The following is a 22034-nucleotide window of genomic DNA, read 5'->3' on the forward strand; positions in this document are numbered from 1 at the left end:
CCTCTCTCTTTCTCTCCCTCCTCCTGCTTCTCTCTCCCCTCCCTCCCTTCTCCTCCTCTCTCTTTCTCTCCCCCCCCCCGCTTCTCTCTCCCCTCCCTCCCTCCCCCTCCTCTCTTTCTCTCTCTCCCCCTTCCCTCCCCCTCCTCAATCTATCTCCCCCTCTCTTTCTTCTCCCCCCCTCCTGCCTCTCTTTTCCCTCCCTCTCTCCCCCTCCTCTCTCTGTCTGAACATCCCTGTAGTTGAATCTCTGTGAGGCCGCAGCATGCAGTTCTAGAAGTGGACACACAGGTTCAAGGGCAAGCCCAGCTGGCAGGTTTTCTTTATACCTGTTGCCAAGTTGCCCTCCGGAAGGCCGGCCGTGGCAGTGTGACCAGCGGGGTGAGTAACCAGGAGCTGTTTTCCTGATTTACATTCACAGCTGTAAGGATATTGCCTCATGTCACTCACCAGTTCCCTTATCTGAAAGATTTCATCAGTCTCCTCACCCCTGACGGATTCCGCGTCCTCACTGTGTTCTGGGGGCCCTTGTAAGTGCCTTTTAATATTTCCATTGTGTGTGTTAATCTTTCATTTGAATTTGATGTACCAGAAGTATTTTTAGAAGGCTTAGCTCAATTAGTTTCATGCCCTGCCCTATTATTTTACGTCTTTACCTGAATCGTTAACGGCAGGGAGTGCTGATACACAGGACCGAGTTCAGGGCTATTCTCGCTAACTGCCAAGGACGCTGTAAGCAATCCATCAGACCTGGGATGGCATGACTACAGCCTCCTGTATTTACCTGTGTTTTCTCAGCGAACCTCCCTGCGCCTGAGAAGCTCACCAGCTTTCTGGCCCCATTGGACATCTCTTTTGCAGATGACCTGAAACATCTTGCCCTGGTATCTCGGTGTCTTGGAATAAGATGAAGGAAGGGATTTTGTGTTTTGTTTTGTTTTGACTTGGCAGTGGGCTGCAAGTTCCTTGCATTGTAATAGTGGGAGCATAAGCCTCTTCATCAAGGCTGAACTGCTTGTTGGTCAAGTGTGGCCTTGGCCAAGTGTGTCTCCGCAGCTGGACCAGGAGGATGGGGAGGGGTGCCGGCCTCCTCAGGCGATGCCAGAAGGCTGTGGTCTGCAGCTTTGCTGCGGAGTAGATTCCTAGTGCCCAGCTCACGCCCCATACCAGTGAAATCACACTGTCCAGGGTGGGAGCTGGGGCATCCCAGCTTTTAAAAGGGCACCCCGTGCTTTTAAAAATCCCCAAGTGCGGGGCGCCTAGGCAGCTCAGTCCTTCAAGCATCCGTCTCTTGATTTTGGCTCAGGTCATGATCTCAGGGTTGTGAGATCGAGCCCCGTGCCTACTTAAGGTTCTCTCTCTCCCTCTCCTCCTGCCCCTCTCCCCTTTAAAAAAAAAATAACACATAAAAATCCCCAAGTGATTCCATGTGCAACCAAGTTTGGGAGCCACTATTGTAAGGTTTAACTGAGGCCTCTTAACGGTGACTAACAGGATGCTCAGTGTCTATCCTCAAAAAAAAAAGCCAGTTCAGGGAGATGGTAGAGTGTCAGAGTCAGGTCCTGCTCAGCTTCCTCTCTGTGGAAGGGCCTGGTGAGCCTGCATGCTGGGAAGGTTGCCTGTGCATGCCCAGGACAGGAAGACCCAGGGACAGTCAGCCTCTTGTTCTCCGGTGCCACCAGGTATCTCCATCCTGGCCTGTGTCTCTGTGGAGTCCCCTGCCCCTGGGAGAAAGGTCAGGCTCCTCAGTAAGGAGGGTGGGCCCGACCGCAGCTTCTCGGTGAAGAGCCATGAGCGCCGAGCCTCCATGTAACCTTTGTAATCATGCTGGGGCTCTGACAGGTCTCCTGGGCCTACCCCTGAGTGCAGAGTCCTGAAATCTTTGCTGACCCCAGTGCCTGGAGGCCCCTGGCTCTCAGTGGCCTTCACCAGGAGCAGAACTGGGGACCTCCCTAGGTGATGTGTCTTCCTCGCAGCCTCTTCCATTGTCTCTTCCAAGTGCTAGGTGTGTGGGAGTAACTTCACAGCTCATTTCTTCTGTGGACCTTTCCTGCCCCCACACTGTGCCCAGCCCCATGTGGGGGCCAGGACACAGAGACGCCCAGGCCATGAAGACCCAGAGACCTCGCTGGAGAGCGGGCCATTCAAGAGGGGCCCCACCCAGAAGTGAGGCAAAGGGTGTAGTGCCTGTCGCCTTATAGTCATCCCTCATGCTCCAGAGAGCTGTGTGGGACGTGTCCCTCCATCGGACCTGCAGGGGCCATGGGGCCAGGACGACACACGGGCGCTAAGGCTCCCACACTGAGTGTGCTGAGGGCCAGGAGTGTGCATGGCCAGAGCACCCCATTCTTTCTAGATCAGGGAGCACGCCCCCACCTAGGGTCGTGCTGCCTCCTGTCACCAAGCTCTCCTGAGCTCCTAGCCAGAGTTGAAGTGGGGCTGTTTCTTAGAGCCCCACACAGAGCTCAGGCTCCTCTTTCTCTTTGGTTTCCACTACCTGCATGTAGCTGTCTTGAGGTCAGTGAACCAGAATAGCATTAAGATGAAATAAAACTAAAGATCTTGTCCCTCAGCTGCACTAGTCCCATTTAGATGCTCAGCAGTCCTCTGTGGCTAGCACAACAAAGCCCGAACCTTTTCATTCTATTTCATTTTCACTGAAGTAGCCACAGGTGGCTTCTGGCGCCTGGGCCAGACAGCACAGACGCAGAACGTTCCCGTCAGTGCAGAAGGTTCTCCGGGGCAGCACTATCTGGCAGGCAGGTGGGGCTCAGTTCAGGAAGCAGGAAAAGCGCAGGTTTTTGGAAGCTTTCCGAATCCTGGCTCCCGTGTTTTTAACCTTGCTGAGCCCTCAGTGCCCTCATCTGTGGCCTGGAGGCAGGTGAAGCAGCTAATGGGAACGGTGCCGTTTCCTGGGCACTGACCCTCTCTCTGCTGGTTTGCTCCCCAGGGCCTGGGAGCTGAATGCTGTTAGCCCCCCTGTTTACAGATGGGGAAGTGGAGGCCCAGAGCCTGGACCATGTGTAAGGACCCAGCACATGGCAGCCAGTAGAAACAGCGGGGCTTGTGAGTCATGGGGGGTTAGAGGCCCGGCTCCGGGAGCTGCCTCTGCCCCCCCGCCCGGCGTCCAGGCAGACCTCCACAGCCTGGCCCTTCCTTCCGCCACCTGTGCTTTATTCTTTCTTTCTTTTTTTTTAAGATTTTTTATTTATTTATTTGACAGAGAGAGAATGAGAGAGAGAGCACATGAGAGGGCGGAGGGTCAGAGGGAGAAGCAGACTCCCTGCCGAGCAGGGAGCCCGATGCGGGACTCGATCCAGGGACTCCAGGATCATGACCTGAGCCGAAGGCAGTCGCTTAACCAACTGAGCCACCCAGGCGCCCTGTGCTTTATTCTTTCTAGTGGACAACCTGGCTAGCCTTCACATAAAGAAGGCAATGCCTGCCTTTTCTTTTCCTTCCACTTTTGCCTAACAAGTTTGGATCTCTGGCGTCCTAGCTCTGAGAACATGCTTTGAGCACCAAGCTCAAGAAGGCACGGGGGTTTTCAGCACCGGCCACACGGTACCAAGGGGGGAGGTGTGCGGGGCTCTGGGCTCCCAGGAGCTGGGCTTTCTCGTCGCCTCCTATTCTTCCTACCGTCCTGCCAAGATCTCTGTCTCTCTGTAACCTTTCCCTGATGGCAGAGTTCCTCTGCCAAGAAATCGGCAAAGCAGGAGGCAGTGATGTTCCCACAGCCCGATCAAAATGAAGTCACGGCAGCTATGTCTTAGCACTGACCTGAGGTCAAACTCGGTGTCCTCAGCCGGGCCTGATTCATGTAACTGAGTGTAGAGTGTGACCCACAGAGTCTTTTCTAAACTACCGGGGGTTGGCTTCAAGTGTGTGGAGGAACTTGGACTTGACTCACTCTGGGCATCTCCTGCCTGGCGTCCCGGGAGTTGACCTGACTGAAAATCACAGCAGCACCACCTTGGGCAAGTCAGGAACCCCGTCAGGGTCCTCTGTGTTCTCGTCTGTGACCTGCAGGTAATAGTACCTTCTTCCTTGGATTGTCCTGACAGCTCAGCACAGAGCCAGGCGCTTATAAAACTGCTCGATAAACTATAACCATCATTATTTGTAATTAGCATAGGTACACGTTTGTAAGTGGAACCTTTGAAAAGTATATTTGCAGGATTTGCAAATGGAACTTAGGAAACTAGCCTCTTTTAACTCAGGATTTGCAAATGAACCTTTGAAAACAGTTTCTGTACAAGCAGGTTAAGCATTACCTTCCCATTGTGTTAGCACAATTCCTACTAATAGATTTATTTTGGTTATTTGTGGTCTGCATCCACCGGATTGTAAGCTGCATAGGGCAGGGGCCTTTTTTTTCACCCCTGCATCCTTAGTACCTGGGACTGTGCTTGGCACAAAGCACAGACCAGTAAATATTTGTTGAATTAATTAAAAAAAAAAAACCATGATCGGGAAATATTGTTAATTTTTTTATGTCCTTAGTAAGCCCTTTTTTCATGTGTACTCTAAGACCCAGACTGGCTCTTAATTATATACCCAATTAAAGACCTGAATGAAGTTTCAGTAAATAACCACAGGCAAAACCTTTAGTTGCCATGACAACGCTCCTTTAGTTCCCATTTCCTGGACATCTGTTTACACTACTTGGCATGACCCTAACACACAACCCTGTTGATGAGCCCGTGGCCTCTACAGGCTCAAACCCCGCCCCCCCCGCCCCCCCCCCGCCGGCAACCAGTGCCCGTTGCCTTGTTCCACATACCCCAGCCCCGCCAAAGGACAGAAGTTCTCATATACTCACCGTGTTCTCACCCATCTCTGATTCATGACACATGCCCTTCCCTCTGCTGACTCCACATCCTTCCAGAGTCTGTGTAAGGACCCACTCCCCTTGAGTGAAGTAGAATGAATGAATGAATGACTTCCCTTTCTTATTTTGTTCTTCATGAATTTAATGGCATAGTTCATGTTCAGGTTCACTCTTAAGAAAACTCAGAGGGAAAAACAGTTGAGATTCTCGATTCTTATTTGGCTTAAAACAGCTTAGTAACGTAAAGCTGTCCATCCAATTGGGTGCGTTGGATTATACAGAGTTAGGCTGATAAGACTTCATTTCCTATTAACTGTATCACTTTAAATCATATGCTTTGGAAGTGTTGTTCCAGTGCCAAACGTTTACTGATACTCAGTTTGAGCACTAGAGATTAAAGACGTAAAGGAGGCAGTTTGCTGTGTGAAGTATACAGCTTTTGTTTAAGCCCAAAGGTATGGCTTGTCTCCACCAGAGGTCTCCCATATTTTACTTTAATGTCTGAAGTATACTGAATTCCCACAAGCTAATTAAAAATCAGACTGCTATGCCGGTAAGCATTCACTCTGTGAACTAATTTCTGCCAAACGGCCATAAATGTGTCCCCTGGTATGAAATTTAGACCTTTCCCATCAGAAAAGAGGCGTGTGGTTTAGTCCCAACCTCTTCTTCATTTGAGAGAGGAGGAAACTGAGGGCCCAACTTGAAAGGTCAATTGCCTCAGCTGAGGCCCGGCAGCCTCCTAAGTGCCCAGCTGGGATTCTTCGCGCTCTCAGCCCGTGGTTCTCACCAAACCCTGCTTGCTCTTGCTGAGTCGAATTCAGAGCAATTCTCTGATTCCTAAGTGCCAAGCACTGTTCTAGCACTTTATGAGTATTGCTTACTCCTCATGGCAGCCCCATGGGGAAAGGGCTGTTATCACCCCATCTGCTGGCTGGGGTACCTGAGGACCAGAGGTTAGGCAGCAGCATGCCGAGATCCCTCACCCGTGCTCTTCACCGGGAGGCTGTGCCTCTCTGGGATGCGAAGAGGAAGCATCCAGAGAAGGGACAGACGTAGAGGGAGGACCCAAGTGATAGGCAAAGAAATGCGTGCCATTCCAACCAAAATAAGGCAGAGCCTGGAAACCCCAAAGGATCAGTGGAAAACAGGAAGCTAGTCCCGGGCCAGGAAGGGTCAGAAAGTATCAGAGGAGCCTGCAAGCCCTCCAGAGAGGGGCAACGGCTTGATTTGGCCTGAAAGGCCAATTTCTGGCTTCTTTCAGAATTCAGTTAAAATGTCGCCTCCTGCAGGAAGCCTTCCCTGACGCCTGGGCTGTGTTGGTGCCCCTCTTCTGGCCTGCAGCCTTTCTTCCCCTGCCATGGCCTTTGTCAATTGTCACACTGAGCAAGAGCTCCTGAGGGGCAAGTTTTTGGGGTTTTTTTTAAAGATTTTATTTATTTGACAGAGAGAGACACAGCGAGAGAGGGAACACAAGCAGGGGGAGTGGGAGAGGGAGAAGCAGACTTCCCACTGAGCAAGGGAGCCCGACGCGGGGCTCGATCCCAGGACCCTGGGACCATGACCTGAGCTGAAGGCAGACGCTTAACGACTGAGTCACCCAGGCATCCCCCGAGGGGCAAGTCTTGCCCATTTCCGTGGCCCCCTTTGTCAAGCACAGGATCTAGCGTGGAGGAAAAGTGCCCCAGAAATGTTTGAATGAAAAATCTGAGACCGTGAAGGGGAAAGTGGGTATAAATGATTCTATCTACAAAATCCATTTTTTTTTTTCCTTCCACTACTGGCCTGGTTGGATCCAGGGTCTGGGTGGGATGTTATCAAGAGAAAACATTCCCCACCCAGGAAAGGCCTTGAAGGTCAAGCTCAGAGCCATTGACTGGAAGAGTTCTCTAAAGTCTAGCCAGCATCTGTGTGTGCACGGATGCCCCCCAGATGCCTTCCCTAGCGTTGTTAACAATGTAAACCCCCCAGGTTTTCATACTTGGGGAAAAGGCTCTAGCTCCTGTTTTCTGCCAGGAGGACCCCCTCCCCCCTCAGCCTAAGGAGGGAGAATCCACTGGGCCAGGAGCTGTATCTTGTGCACTTTCCTGATGAAGTATCAAGGGAAAGAGAAGATTTGGCCCTATCTTCAAGAACCTTCTATCTGGGGGGAGAATGATGCACCCACACAGTGGTTCATAGAGAAAAATCACAAGACTTTTCTGTACCTCATCTCCTATGCTCCTCACAGGATCCCTATGAAATAAGTGGTGAGCCTATTTTTCAGATGAGGAGAAAAACTGAGGCTCAGGAAGTTACCCAGGGCAGGCATGTGTCTACCTCCTTCATCCCTCCACAGGGATAGATAACCCAGTGCCTGGTACCTCATAGCTACCAGGCAAATACTGGGTGAAGAGGCAGGTGGGGGAACAGCAGAAGGAAGGGAAAGGTAGAGCCTTGATTCGAGCCCAGGTCAACCTGACCACATCCTGTGGAGGGGCCCAGAGCAGAGAAATCATGGGGGGGGGGGGATGGGTACATGGGCTCCTTCATCAGCTGCCAGGCTGCTGAGTAGCAGGAAGGAGGGAGCAATACCGAAAGTCAGAAGCCAATTCTGTGTTAGTCTGTCTTGCCTTGCATAGTGAAGAGCTTCGGTATTCAAATCTTTTCTTGGAAATCTCAAGTATTCCATTCGGCTGTCTCAGAGTTAGGTAACTTTATTTACTCATGCTAAACAGGGCCATTTGCAGAGAGGAAATTATGCAATGTGCTATGCAAATGTGGCATTCTGGGGAGAGCGGGTGTAGAGATAAGTGTGGTCACCAAGGCATTATAAAGATCAGATCACTGTACCTCTGGTGGCAGCCTGCGTGTCACTTGATAAGAGGATATGCCAGGCTCTACTTGGAATTGCTGCTTATTGGGATTCTGTTTCTGGTAATTACGTTTTCGCCAAGTTGTCTGTCTGTGAACTTTGTTTAGTACAAAGAAGGACTGGGGAATAAAGCTTTGGCAAGTGGCAAGAAAGTCCTCATGTGGACTGGACCAGTCACAGGGAGCTGCCCCGCACCCGTCTAGACGGGAGGGAACAAGAAACATCAAACTCTCACTCTTTGTTCTCCCAAGAACAAAGACTCTTGAAATTCTCAAGGGGGTGGGGGGAGATGAAGACATGTGATGGGTTTTCTTGGCCACTTTGTGAAAATAGGTCACATTATTTTACTAGACATGGTATGTGCTTTTCAAGCAAGAGAAAGGAAGTAACCATGGAAAACCCCTCTTCTGGAAGCAGATGGAGCTGAGCTCACGCTCAGCACTGTCCCTAGCCTGTGGGCACCTGAGACAGAGGGCTGGCCTCCCCAAGCCATAGGCTTCCCTGTCTAAAAATGGCACCAGCACCTTCCCTCCAGTTGGTCATTGACAGGCACCAAGACGCTGACCCTTCATTGCTTGAATAATTGCCAAGTGAACACATCACAGACTTACCCACCCAGACCAACAAAGTCAGCACCCATGTAGCGTCCTTGCTGGCCCTGGATTCTGCAAGATTAAGAATCGCTAGAGAGAGCCCCATCGGTAACCCTTGGTCCAAACTCTTCCCATTAAACTCCCGCTGTTCAAACTCGGGAGCCAACCAGGTTTTTACAGTGAGGAGATCCTGTAGTAATCGCGCAAGGTGTGATCTACAGAAGGTCAGAGTGAATAATCGCCTTGCAGATACCGTCTGCCTGGCCCCCAGTGTCACGGGCACTGTGGTGGGCTTGTGTGACTTTCCTGACAACCCTAATAGGTCCGTTTCCCCTCCACCATTTTATTTTGAAAGAAGTCAAGCATACCACCGAGTTGAATGCATTGTACAGCGACCAGCCTTCTGCTATATCTAACGCCAGCATTCTCCTGCTCACATTTTCCTCCACTCGTTTTATCACCTATCTACTCCACCCATCAACCCTTTCTTTTCTTTCTTTTTTTTTGATGCATCACAAAGTAAATTGCAGACATCAGTACCCTTCTCCCTAAACACATCAGCACGCATAGCACGAAGTAGAGCTATAAAGTCGTTCTGTTACCCTGGTCTACTGATGAGGCAACTGAAGCAAAGGCACGTGCCCAGGGTCATCAAAACTGGAAAGTGGGGCGCCTGGGTGGCTCAGATGGTTAAGCATCTGCCTTCGGCTCAGGTCATGATCCCAGGACCCTGGGATCAAGCCCCACATCAGGCTCCTGGCTCAGCGAGGAGCCTGCCTCTCCCTCTGCCTCTCTCCCTGCTCATGCTTTCTCTCTCTCTCTCTCTGTCTCAAATGAATAAATAAAATCTTTAATAAAAAACAAAACAAAACTGCAAAGTGGAATATGAGCCTATTCTAGGGTTTCTAGAAATCCTGGAGCCAGCACTAGGTCGCAGTTTCCCTGGGCATCCGGATTCTAGCGCACATCGTAGTATCTGCGTCCCTGATTACTGTTCCCGAGGACCAGCACCAGTACATTTTTTTTCCCCTTTCCTCTTGGAGGGAGCTGACTCTTATGCCTGGCAGTAGAAATGTGCCAAGACCTGCTCTCCATCCAGGAAACCTCGCACTTTAACGGCCCCCAAGCTATGCTGGGAAGGAAAGCTTTAGGGAGCTTCAAAGAAGACAAAGTAATTGATTGCTACTTGGAGCAAATAACCCATAAGCTGTCCGTGGGTTGATGGAGAAATGGTTACTTAATTTTCTTCAAAAGATTGATCTGACTGTCAGGAGAAACAGCCAACCTAATTGAGTGTGCTTGTTTGCACCCTAAGTGGGAGCAATTGAGTCTCGTTCCTGTTCGGACTAAAGAACGTCACGGGTTGTGCCTGGAGTCTCCCCCTGGCATGCATCAGGCTCGAGAAGGGCCGGGGTTGCAGGTGCAAGACCATCCTCCTCGAGTGGGCCTGTAGAAATTACCAGGGCATGGTGCCTGTCTCCCCAGGACAAGACTCCCTTTTCAAAGCCCTCGGGGTGGCTCCCGAGGAAACTTGTGTGAGTAACTTTCTTTCGCTTCAAGACGGCTGTCATTGTCATTTTGGTAGTGGATGTTGATGGAGCAGTGGCGTTCGGGAGATGGATTGCTCCTTCCCACCGGGCTTTGGATTGACCGCCTCGCCATGCGGCTGCCTGCCTCTGCCCCCAGCCCCCCCAGAGAGCCAAGTGGAGCCTGATGAGTCATCAGTCGCTTCCCAGCCGTGCCTTATGGCCAGTTATGGCCTCTCCCCTCGGTTGCATTCTGTCATCAGGGAGCCATGCCAGGCTGGCTTTCCCTGGAACCACTGTCAGAGCTTTATTCACTGCCACAGAGTACCTTCTGTGTCTCACACAGGCCAATTCCCAGAGTGTCGGACAGCTCCAAAGGGCTGTCATCTGTCTATGAGTCTGGATGCTCCAGGAGCCCCTGGGCTCGACCTGCCTTGCTCTCCCCATATCCCTGCTCCTGAACAGAGCCTGAGGGGAGGCCCGAACACCTAGCCTGAATCTTCCCTCTGTGCCAGGAAGGGGAACCCTCAAGGGTGGAAGAGAAACAGCTTTTCCCCAAGCTAGAGAAGGGCCTAGGTCTGCCACTGGAGAGGGCCGCCAAGTGTTGGTGCGGGGAAACTTGGCAAGGACAGTCCAGGAGCCAAGTCAGCCACCATGAGATCAGAACCCCTGGGGCCTGCCTATTGAGAGCTCGGGCCATTTAACTCTACCCCTGCCAGAGCCAGCCGGCATCCTGTGTCCTCAAGAGCTAGCCCAGGTCAGGTGCACCCCCTTCTCTGGGGGAAAACGAGGGTCGGTCCTCTCTTGGGCTCCATCCAGACAACTAGATCCCAGGTTACGATCAGCTTGTTCAGGTCACATGTGCACTCCAGATTCCTATCTCACTGTCATTATCAGTTCTGTGTCCTTGGGTGTTACTTGCTGTCCCTCATTTGTGTCCTGTGCGATCAGTGATCCCACCTTACAGGATCCCAGGAATGTGTCGGGTGGGACCTCAGCACCTGGCATATAGAAGCACTCCATACAGGTTGTTAGGGTGCCAGCTGCAGTCATAAAACTGGGATCCCTTATCCAAAGGCTCCTTTATCCAAAAACCCAGCTGTACCCCGACAATCTTTCGGCATGTGGTTGTAGAGAACCAAAGCCTGCTGTGACACCAGATCCCCACTGGACAGAGCCACCAACTGCAGGGAGAGTCCGAGATCCCGCTGTTTTAGCTAGCTCTGCGAGGGCCCACGGGCCGGTACACTTTCTCCCTCACTAACCCCCGGCACACGTACAGATCCTGGAATAGAAAGTGAGCCCTCGGGCGCCTGGGTGGCTCAGTCGGTTAAGCGACTGCCTTCGGCTCAGGTCATGATCCTGGAGTCCCAGGATCGAGTCCCGCATTGGGCTCCCTGCTCGGCAGGGAGTCTGCTTCTCCCTCTGACCCTCCCGACCCTCCCCCCTCTCATGTGCTCTCTCTCTCAGTCTCTCCCTCTCAAATAAATAAATAAAATCTTTTAAAAAATAAAATAAAAAAAGAAAGTGAGCCCTCGCTTGGACACACACACAGAGCAGAACCACACGTTCCTTGCGAAAGCAGTCCTGTGGCTTTCTGTGCACAAAGAAATCCTGGTCTCCTGTCAGCTGTGAAGTCTCATGATGGGCCCAGTATCGAGGAATCCCAGGGTGGCCTGCCTTTCTCAGGGAATCCAGGTATCCTGTTCTAAGTCCTTCCTGACCTCTGGTTGACAGCATGCGCCTGGGAGACTTGGTAGTGTTACAGATTTGCTAATCTAAACTCCAGCCGTGGTGGTGTTCCAAGAATTGACCCTGAAGCCCAGAGTATCGGATTTCAAAGCTCTGGAAATTCAGCTGGCCTAGAAATCCCACTGTAAGGATAAAGGCTTCGCTTCTAAATGCATCTGGAGCCACCAACGCCAAGAATTAAATTACGGTATTGGCATCCATATTTTATTATGAAGGGATTATTTAAATCCAGCAAAAGTCAATCAGCCCCATTTATCGCTCAGTAATGAGCTATAGCCTGTCAGAGGGAGCCGTGGAGGAAGGCCTCTGCCCGGGGGCTGGAATGACAGTGGTTGGGAAGTCCTCTGCCTCCACACAGGAGGACCAGAAGATATTAGCGTCGCTCCGGCTTGTTGCCAGATACTTATGTGCCTGGTGCTGCCCAGGACCCTCCTGGGGGTACAGCAGTGAAGCGACTGGCCGGGGCCCTGCCTTCCGGGGCCTTACGTCTAGATAGGGAGCAGGCCTCAACTAGGAAGGCAGGGGTGGATGGGATGTTGGGGCCTGGCGGGCATTGGGGCACAGTCGGGGGTGAGTTGCGTCGATGTGGTGGAGAGGGACGAGGTGGGTGGGACAACCACGGATGAGGGGTCAGGGCGGGGGCCCCTCAGAGAGGCCACGGGCCTGTGTAGCTCACCTACCTATGACCCTACAGGAGTTCTAAGAAAGAACCAAAAACCATGATTCATTTTCTCCCTCTGAAGAGCCTTGCTTAGTCTAGAGCCTGCATTCAGAAAGCATGACTTTGCCTCGGGCAGAAGGGCTCTGAGTAGAGAGTCGTGGCTCCAGAAAGTCAGGGTGCTGCCAAGCTCCAGCTGCTGCAGGGGAGGGCCACACAGCTTGTGTCCCATGACACACCCTGGGTTCTGCAAGTGGCATGGCTCCGGGCCTCTCTCTAGTCCGCTCGACGGCCCCGCTGGGCTCGGGTCTCAGTTTCATAAGGGAGGAGCCCAGGACCCAGAAAGGGGAGTGGCTTTAGGGTCACAACGTTGTTAGTGCCAGAGCTGGAATTTAAACCCAGGTCCCATGGCTGCAAGCCCAGGATGCTTTTCGCGAGTCTGCACTTCATGGTAAGGTGGCTCCTTCATGCTTGTTCCTTTCCTCCTCCTCTCTGTCAACGCCTTCACCTGTTGTTGGAAAATGGCTGCCTTTCCTTTCCCTTCTTCCCACGAAACACTGGAGAACCTTTTCTGCATTCCAGATGGCCAGCCCTGAGCTCTTTCTCCAGATTAGTCTTCCATGACGTGGTGGTGCTGGAAGAATTTAACATTTCAGGTGTGCCTGGGTACAGCACTAAAATACAGTGAATTGCAACAATCACTTTTGCAGTTCTCAGTCACTGGGTAACCACCCTAAAATGTAGTGCCTGAGAACATCTAGAGTCATTCATTTTGCTCACAGATCTATTAATTTGCCCAGTGGGGCGCGGCGGTGGCAGCACATCTCTGCTCCACGTGGCATCAACTGGGGGCTGCAAGTTGGGCCTGAGGTCTTGCGTCGTCCCTGCGCGTGTCCCCATGGCTCCTTGGGCTTCCGTACAGCATGATGGGTGTTGGTTCCAAGAGCATTTGGTGACCTTGCCTCAGAAACCACATAGGATCACATCGACTATACTCCATTAGTCCAGGCAATCACAGAGGCCCACCAAGGTTCCAGGAGATAGGACCCCAGCACTTGATGGGAAGAGCGCATAAGGCGGGAGATACTGCTCTGGCCATCTTTGGAAAGAAAGAGTGGTTCATAAGAAAACCCGTTTCAGTGCCTCTCTGATCCTTTCGATTACATCAGGGAGGCCTCAGATTGGCTCTGGTTTGTCTTAGAACTTCTCTAACTCTTGGTTCTCTCTTTTTATCAAAAGAGTCCGCTTTCAGCTACAGTTTAAAAACAGAGAGGGTCTTAATCTGTTTTCGTGGTTGTTTTATTAATAGTAAATAATTCTGGTTTTTCATTCATGGTCATGATACGACATTTTCCTTTCTTTTTTTTTTTAAAGATTTTATTTATTTATTTTGACAGAGAGAGAGACAGCAAGAGAGGGAACACAAGCCGGGGGTGGGGGGTGGGAAAGGGAGAGGCAGGTTTCCCGCGGAACAGGGAGCCCGATGTGGGACCTGATCCCAGGACCCTGGGATCATGACCTGAGCCGAAGGCAGACACTTAACGACTGAGCCACCCAGGCGCCCCCGACATTTTCTTTTAAAATAAATTTATTTTAGCAAAACATGAGTGCTTTCAAGAGAAGAAGGTAGCACAAGCCCTACTTTGCTGCCGTAGATTTACTCCCACATGCGTGTACAAACAAGGTGGTTCCTTTGTCTCTTGCAGCAAAAGCTTAACCTGAGTAGCCCTCAGCTGGGGAGCTGTTCAGTCGCTGAGAGTCATCCTCCAGTGGGAGAGTGCAGCTGTGACCAAGAGTGAGGCAGGTCTGTGTGCAAATGTGTCACCAAGACGCATGGTTAGGTGGCAAAAAAGCACAAGGCAGAGTGGATGGCATGCTACCCTTTGTTGATAGGCAAGGCGGGGAGAACATAGCTCCACCTAGAAATGCACAGGGGATGGATGCCAAGAAACTGGATGGTAGTTGCCTCTGGCGGGGACGACAGGGGAGACTTATCACCCACTGTAAAAAATGTCACACCTTCTTAAATGGGAGCATAGGAATGTGTTGTGCATTCAAAGAGAATGACAATCTAAATACTTTCAAATAAAATAAAATGGCAAATCTTCTCCCTTTCAAATAAATGACACAAAAGGCAGTGCTGGGGGAGTAGGAGGGACGTGTCCTCTCTCCTTGTAGTGAGGCTCCGCTGGGAGGCATGCCACACCTCCAGGGTCCTGGGGTGTGATGGAGACATCCCATCTGCTCTGCCTATAGGGTGTGGAGACTTGGTCTTCACGGTGTCGTGTGGCCCGAGGCCCTTGAGGTAGGTCCAAGCCCCACTTTTCTCAGTCAGGCTCCCTAGGACAATGCCTGACCCCCACAGGTCTGCTGAACCTGCTGCCAGAGCTTTTCAGCTCACACACGTCTGGCCAGTTTGGAAATGTGCATGCCTGTGTACCAAGAGGTGCTGTTGGAGAGACCCAGCTTCCCGCCGTCACCCTGTTCGTGAAGATGGCCACCGCCTTCCAGATCAGGCAGAGCCGGCTGGCCAACAGCTCAGCCCAGCGCCGCTTCCCAGCCCTGCTGGGCCCCAGAAGGACCTGAGGCCCTTTGTGTAGGAGTGTGGAAAGAGATTCACTTTTCTCTTTGTTTAATTGTAAGTGCACAGATAACACACCTCCTTTTCCTTTGAAAAATCAGAACATTGCATTTAAACTCTCATGACCTCGACCCCCCCCACCTTTAATCCCACCTCATCCCCTCCAAAAAGGTGATCGCCATGTACCCTACCAGACATTCTCTTAACTTTCTCTTTTACACCCACATGCAGGAACCCGTAGAAAATAGGCAGCCTGGTTCTGTGAGGCTTGATTTTATACAAATCGCATTCTGCTGTGCGTGTCATACTGCAGCTTGCTTTTTCCACTCCACAGTATATCCTTAAGGCTTCACCGTGTTGGAATAGCCAGAGATCTAAGTCATTCCTTGTTGTCGCTGGTTTTGCACTGAATGGACATGTGTGATTTTGTTTTGTTTTGTTTTGCTTTAGGCTTTCCCTTGTTGTGGGAGATTTGGGTCACTGTAGACCCAAATCCTGCTGTCAACATCCTTGTTCACGTCTCTTGGCCCTTGTGTGTGTTTTCTTGGGAACATAACTACACTTGCCAGGTCATATGGTGTGGAAGTTTCAGTTTAAATAAACAATGCTAATGCACCCTTCAAAGTGGCTATGTTAGCTTATTCGCCTACTAGCAGTGTTTGAAAATGTCGGCTTCTTTGTGTCCTCACCAACACCTTTCTTTTTCCCAGTCGACGGGTAGAAGGTTGAGATCTTGTTTAAATTTTTTCCTGTTTTCTCGTGAGGTTGAGCACCTTTGTGTGTGTTCATTGGCTGTCTCCATTCTCTTATCTGTGAATGGCCTGTGGGAGTCCTTCACATTTACTGCGAGATCTTTGGCTCTTAGAGATATTTTCCAATTATCTCACTGAGTCTGTAAAGTCATTTGTTATATATGCGTTAAGTTTCAATTTTGATGTAATCAGTTTCCCAGTCTCGTGTTTATTTTTTTGTTATGTGTTGATTCTTACTTCTTTTTAAAGAAACCCTTCCCTGCCCCTAAGAGCATATGGATATTCTCCTATATTGTCTTCTGGCAATTTTCTGTAAATTTTTAAACGAGAATCCTAGGCCCTACCCCTTTTGAAGTGAAGTTGATGGGGGAGGGACCCTGCGGATTCGGATGGGCAGCAGGATCTGGGCAGTGCCAGTGTGCAGGCCACAGGCTGGGAGTCAGGCAGGGAGGCTCATGATTCCCTCACACTGTGGAAGTCCTCCCCTTGTCCCCACGTCCCTCCTGGTAGCTCAGCACTGGCCTGGCTCCTCTGTCTTGGAGCGAAATTCAGGGCGCCTGGCATAGCAGTAGACTGTGGGTGGGACTGGGTTCTGTTCAGCAGCTCTCCGTTGGGTCCTCCTCCACCCAAGACACTATGGCCGTCCAGAGATGAGCAGACAGCCCCTGTCCCCAGGGCTCCACACAGGGAATGTCCATAGCCAGCGTGGGAGCAGCTGAGGGCTGAGGTGGGGAAGGAGTTCCCCAGAGATGACACCGAGAGGCCCACAGATGAGCATGCGCCCCCCCCCCCCACCAGCATTCCCTAGGGTAGTGCCTAGGACAATTCCCTGGTCTCCCAGGAGGAAGCTTCCTTTCTCCCCTCCTCCCCCCGCAACTGCCCCAAAGCTTCTGAAAAGCCAGAGGCTCCCTCCCTGCTCCCTGGGGACTGCTCTCTGGGGACGATTGCATTTTCATTTTCTTATGAAATCCCTCATGGGGGTTTGATTCTCAATTGCATTTCTGAAAGTTGTTCTGCTTTGGGGTTTTGTCCTTCCTTTTTTGTTCTTAGTGGTGGAGATGGTGGGTCTTTTTCTGCGCCCCCCCCCCCCGAAGCCTTTAAGGTCCCCGGGCTTTATGAGGGGGTTGCCTACCTACAAACCCCATTGCCACCTACACCCATGGCCTCCCTGCCTTCCCGGGTCACACCCTCAGGGGCATATCTTCTATGAATGGGAAGAGAGAAGAAATCCTAGGAGGACTGCTTAGGGAGGGGAAGGTGAGGAGCGGGGGAGAGAAATGGAAAAAGGAAAGAAAAAGCATCCGTTATAGTTTTGTTTTCTATTTAAAAAGGTAAAAGATTGTCATTGAGGAAAATGTTTTAAGTACTGAGTAAAGAGAATAAACCATGTGCCCCAGAGAACATGCTGGTAAGAGTGAAGAGGCTGGCTTCACTTCTGAATACAGAGCGTTACCTGTCTTCCAGTAAGGTACTCACCGGACATTCTGGATGACATCATTTTTAGAAATCTTTTAAGGTCCTTGGCTGGGTCGTTGGGAAAGGGAGGAACATTCCTGCCACAGAATAAGGAGAAAGCACCACGCAGAGAGTTAATCCTGCCTGGTGCTGGTGTTTGCCACGGGGCTGCCGGCCGTCCTAGGCGGGCTTGCCCCGGGGAGAACACACAGGAGCATGAAGCTTTATTAAAAGCCCAGAGGGTACACAGGAAGACATCCCCATGAAGCCACAATCCCAAACAGATTAGCCTTCAGAGCGTTAAACTGAGCTGTATTTGGGGAGGTGGTGCCGAGAGAGGAGACTTACCTATCCTCTGTAGATCTGGAGGAAAAGTAAAAATGGGGCGGGGGGGGGCATCCTTGGGGAATGCCTGAGCCCAAGTTTGTCATCACCTGCGTTTGGGGCCAGGATTTCTACTGTCTGTGTTACCTTCCCTCCCCTCCCCAACCCACCCACCACCAATACATTTAAGTCAAAAACTTGGTTACAGCACTCTCGACAGAACTCACTGGGGTGACACAGGTGTCCCACAGCTGGAATGCAGTGATGCACAGCTGTAAATTTGCTAAAACTCCAACTGTACACTTAAAAATGGGTGCATTTTATGGTATATAAATTATAACTCAGTAAAGCTGCTTCCAAAAAAAAAAGCCCACGTACCATTCTTCTAATCAGAAAGTTCTTCTGGGGCGCCTGGGTGGCTCAGTCGGTTAAGCGACTGCCTTCGGCTCAGGTCCCGATCCTGGAGTCCCGGGATCGAGTCCCGCATCGGGCTCCCTGCTCGGCGGGGAGTCTGCTTCTCCCTCTGACCCTCCTCCCTCTCATGCTCTCTCTCTCTATCTCATTCTCTCTCTCAAATAAATAAATAAAATCTTAAAAAAAAAAAGAAAGTTCTTCTAATGTTTCAGTTCTATTTTCTGCACTTGTATTTTCTTTGTAGGGATACTTTTTTTTTTAACATAGCAAAATCACAATAATACAGCTTTTATCCTTCATTTCAAATTTTAATGTCTTTTCCGATGTCATTGCTGTTATTTGCAAATAGGATTGAACTTGGGTTTTTAATATGTGCTTCATTTTTTTTAAAAAGATTTACTTATTTTAGAGAAAGAGAAAACACACTTGAGTGGGGAGGGGCAGAGGGAGAGAATTTTTAAGCAGACTCCCTGCTGAGCACGGAGCCCAACACGGGGCTTTATCCCAGGACCCTGAGATCATGACCTGAGCCAAAATCAAGAGTCGGCTCTTCAACCAACTGAGCCACCCAGGTGGCCCTAAAAGATTTTATTTTTAAGTAATCTCTACACCCAACATGGGGCTCGAACTTAAAGCCCTGAGATCAAGAGTCACATGCTGTACTGACTGAGGAAAAACATTTTTCTCAATGACAATCTTTTACCTTTTTATTTTATTTTTTTTATTTTTATTTTTTTTTAAAGATTTTATTTATTTATTTGACAGAGAGAGACACAGCGAGAGGGAACACAAGCAGGGGGAGTGGGAGAGGGAGAAGCAGGCTTCCCGCTGAGCAGGGAGCCCGATGTGGGACTCGATCCCAGGACCCTGGGACCATGACCTGAGCCAAAGGCAGACGCTTAACGACTGAGCCACCCAGGCACCCTCTTTTACCTTTTTAAATAGAAAACAAAACTATAATGGATGCTTTTTCTTTCCTACATCTTGAGTACCTTCTCATTGTAAAATAATTTCAAGGAATACAGTGGTATATGGTACAAACATTTAAGTTCTCCCATTGATACCCCCACCCCATACATGCACTTCCGCCATCAATTCTCACTTCCCTTTCCATAGGCAACCACTGTTCACAGTTTGGTTAAACATTATTTTTTAAATGGGTATATAATTTTGCATGTGATGGGGGAAAAAAATCATAACTTTTTCCCCTATTTGGGGACATTTAGGTTGTTTCCTGTTTTGGCTTTTTTTTTTTTTCCCCAAACATGGGGCAGAGGATTCCATTGGAGGAAATACGAAGCAGACCATAGATTACATGGTCCTGTGTTACTCTGGTGATGTCAAAGGCATCAAGGATAGGCACTAAATTAGATATCAAATTTGGGGATAATTTCCAAGTAAGAGAAGGATTACAGTAAGGATTCTAGGTTAAATGCTTTACCAATCTGTTCTCATTTAAAGTACCAAACATCTCAAGAGAAGGGAGATTATTCCCATTTTACAGATGGAAAACTGTAGTTCATGGGGGCCAAATGCCTTGCCCAGGATCACACACCATCTAGTGCAAAGCTCGGATCTAAGGTGCCAGACACAAGATTGGAAGCTTGATGGTTATATAACCAAGCAAGGGCTCTTGTTTTCCTGTCTTCGCTTAATTTAGGCAAATACCACCACAACTGTCAACCGCCATTTGTCTGCAAGGAAGCACTGAAATGTTAACAGGGATTCTCCGTTTGTTGGTTTTTTAGCTACAGTTTGAGCGCCTCATGTGCAGTAAATGTTCTAATGCTTTGTGTACTTCATTCAGTTATCATTTTGAGAGGGGTGGGCATTATCCCCATTTACCAGATGAGAAATGTGAAACCCAGAAAGGTTACCCAAAAAAAAAAAAAAAAGTTGCCCAGTATGACTCAGAGGAGGGACTCAGTCCCAGGGGTATGCGACAATGAGCCTCAGCTCTGACCAAACTCTGCTGCCCACCAGAACACAAGTCCGCCTGTGAGCCTGTCACCATCAGGCTGGGCCACCAGACTGCGCCTCATTTTGTTCTCCCTCTCCCCAGACAACAGCGACCTGATCGCATGCACCGTGATCACCAAGGACGGCGGCATGGTCCAGCGCTTCCTGGCTGTCGATATTTACCAGATGAGCTTAGTGGAGCCCGATGTGTCCAGGCTTGGCTGGGGCGTCGTCAAGTTTGCAGGCCTCCTGCAGGTATGACGGCTGAGGACTCTGGAAGCTCTTCTTGATTGACTGTACGAACATACACACACACAAGAATCATCTCTACAGTTAATTTCTGAGGATACAAGGAATACGTGAACAGACTGTCGTTGAAAAAAAGTTGAAATACTGCACAGACAAGGGTCAAGTATTCTTTGACCCAAACCCTCAATTCTTAAACTTTCTCCTGCATTGTCAGTATGGTCCTTACAGAGCTGGTGCTCTGCCAAATACACATATAAATACAACTACATGTACTTTTTATAAACATTGTATACACATACTTGAGGGGGGGTTGTTTTATGGTGTCACACTGAACGTGTTCTAAACTCTTTTTTTTCATTCAATAGATGTCTTAGAGCTGACCATGTTAGTATATGCAGACTTACTAGTATTCTTTTAACTGCTGCGTGACCATACAAGGCATAGTTAGCTAGTTCCCTGTGGCTGTGGCCATTTACAAACAGTGCTGCCATGAACAGAACCGTCCTTCCTTCCTGAGCAAGGGTTTCCCTTGGCGGCTATCAAGAAGTTGGGGTGTGCCTATTTTTGGTGTTCATAGATGCTGCCAAATTCCTCTCTCAAGTGATTGTTGCTACCGGCAATGCACGAGAGTCCCCTTGTCCTCACCCCCTTTCTAGAAAGCAGAGATGGGCTCTAAACTGCCAAACACCAAGTTGGGACTTGGGTTTTCTCAATGTGTGGCTGTCTGATGGGTGACTTAGGCCAGCTCATCAACTGAAGGGAGTGAAGAACCAGAAATGCTGAAGACAGCCTTCCAGCTCCTGTCCCCTGTCAGGACCCCCAGTCCCTGAGCGTCCAGCCAACTCTCCCCGGCCTGAGGGGTGCCCTGCTCTGAGGCAGCCCATTTCCTTGCTGGGTGGTCTCTGGTTGCTGGCAAGGTCTTGCTTAGGCCGACCCATGTCCACCTCTGCACAGTGTGACCTTCTGGTAGCATCCCACTCTCTTAGGGAGCCGCCCACGTGTTTGAAGATGCTATTTCCCCAAGCTCCTCTTTTTCCAGATCTTTCCACTTAAAAAATGTCTTTTACAGAGGGTGATGTGAGAAACTATATGAAGAATCTTTCACTTAAAAAAAGGACTCCCGTGTAAGAGGTTGTCCATTAGATGACTTAGTGCTTCTTATTTATCTAGAGTTAGGATCAATTTCCTTTAGAATTTAGTGTCAGGAAAGTGTTTTTCTCCCTCGAAGGATTAATACATGTCCTCCATCAGACAATGAAAGGCACATAAACCTTTCCTTTTGGTCGCCTTCCAGTAGTTACTGTTTATTTGTCAGGCCATTTCTGTGTGCCAGGTTCTCCGCTTTAAATGTGTTAATATCTCATCTAATCCCCGACCGCAACATTCCGAGGCAGATATTCTTTCCAAAGAGTCTGTGCCAGATTTAACGCCTACAAACAGCAACCATCTCACTTGGGGAGCCTTCTTAGCATTTTCCCCAGCTCCTGTAGCACGTCCGACTTTTCGCGTCTGCCTCCTGTCTCATGCCTTTATCCTGCGTCACCTCAAACTTTTGTGGGAAGCAGATTCTTTGCACAGAATCCACTCTGAGGTTTTAGAGGGGATCCGTCCTTAGCACACTTGCTGTGCGCGAGCTTTCTTCCGCACCTTTGAAATGCAGCTTTCTTCACGTGCCTTATAAATGGTCCTCCCTATCCCTTTCTCGGGGCTAGCATTTTCCTTTAGGGACCAGAAATTCTTCAGGCACATACAAATGGGTGCCAGGGATGCCCCCTTAAGAGAAGCCAGGAAGAAGCTGGTCAGAAGATGCGTGAGTATATCTAAGATCACATCAGATGGCCATAGGCATTTTGGTTTGTTATCTGTCATTTCTCAGAAGTCAGAACTGCTGGGAGTCTGACTGTTTGAGCCCCCATGGCCCCTTGATGAGGCTGGGGCACCCATTTATTCACTAGCTTACTCAGGTCCTCGTGAGTAGGGTCCCAGCCCTCACAGCCAGCATGGACTCCCTTTGCCTGTCCTCTCCGAAAGGCCTGGTCTGGTGTGGGCCCATCCTTGACTCAGGCTTGGGAGGCTGCTCCTTCAGAGC

General features: G+C 49.9%; 1 protein-coding gene across 7 annotated transcripts in view; it reads left to right on the forward strand.

Moving 5' to 3' along the window:
- The window catches only part of CLEC16A (C-type lectin domain containing 16A), a 200864-nt gene that overhangs the window by 129330 nt on the left and 49500 nt on the right, over window positions 1-22034 (forward strand). For all 7 annotated transcript variants that reach the window (XM_035022276.1, XM_035022275.1, XM_035022279.1 and 4 more), the window contains exon 19: window positions 19800-19951. In XM_035022276.1, the coding sequence (XP_034878167.1) occupies window positions 19800-19951 (152 nt within the window). The remainder of the gene's footprint in view (window positions 1-19799; window positions 19952-22034) is intronic.

The sequence above is a fragment of the Mirounga leonina genome, unplaced genomic scaffold (assembly GCF_011800145.1).
Source record: "Mirounga leonina isolate KUSES-001 unplaced genomic scaffold, KU_Mleo_1.0 Mir_175, whole genome shotgun sequence".
Lineage (NCBI taxonomy): Eukaryota > Metazoa > Chordata > Mammalia > Carnivora > Phocidae > Mirounga > Mirounga leonina.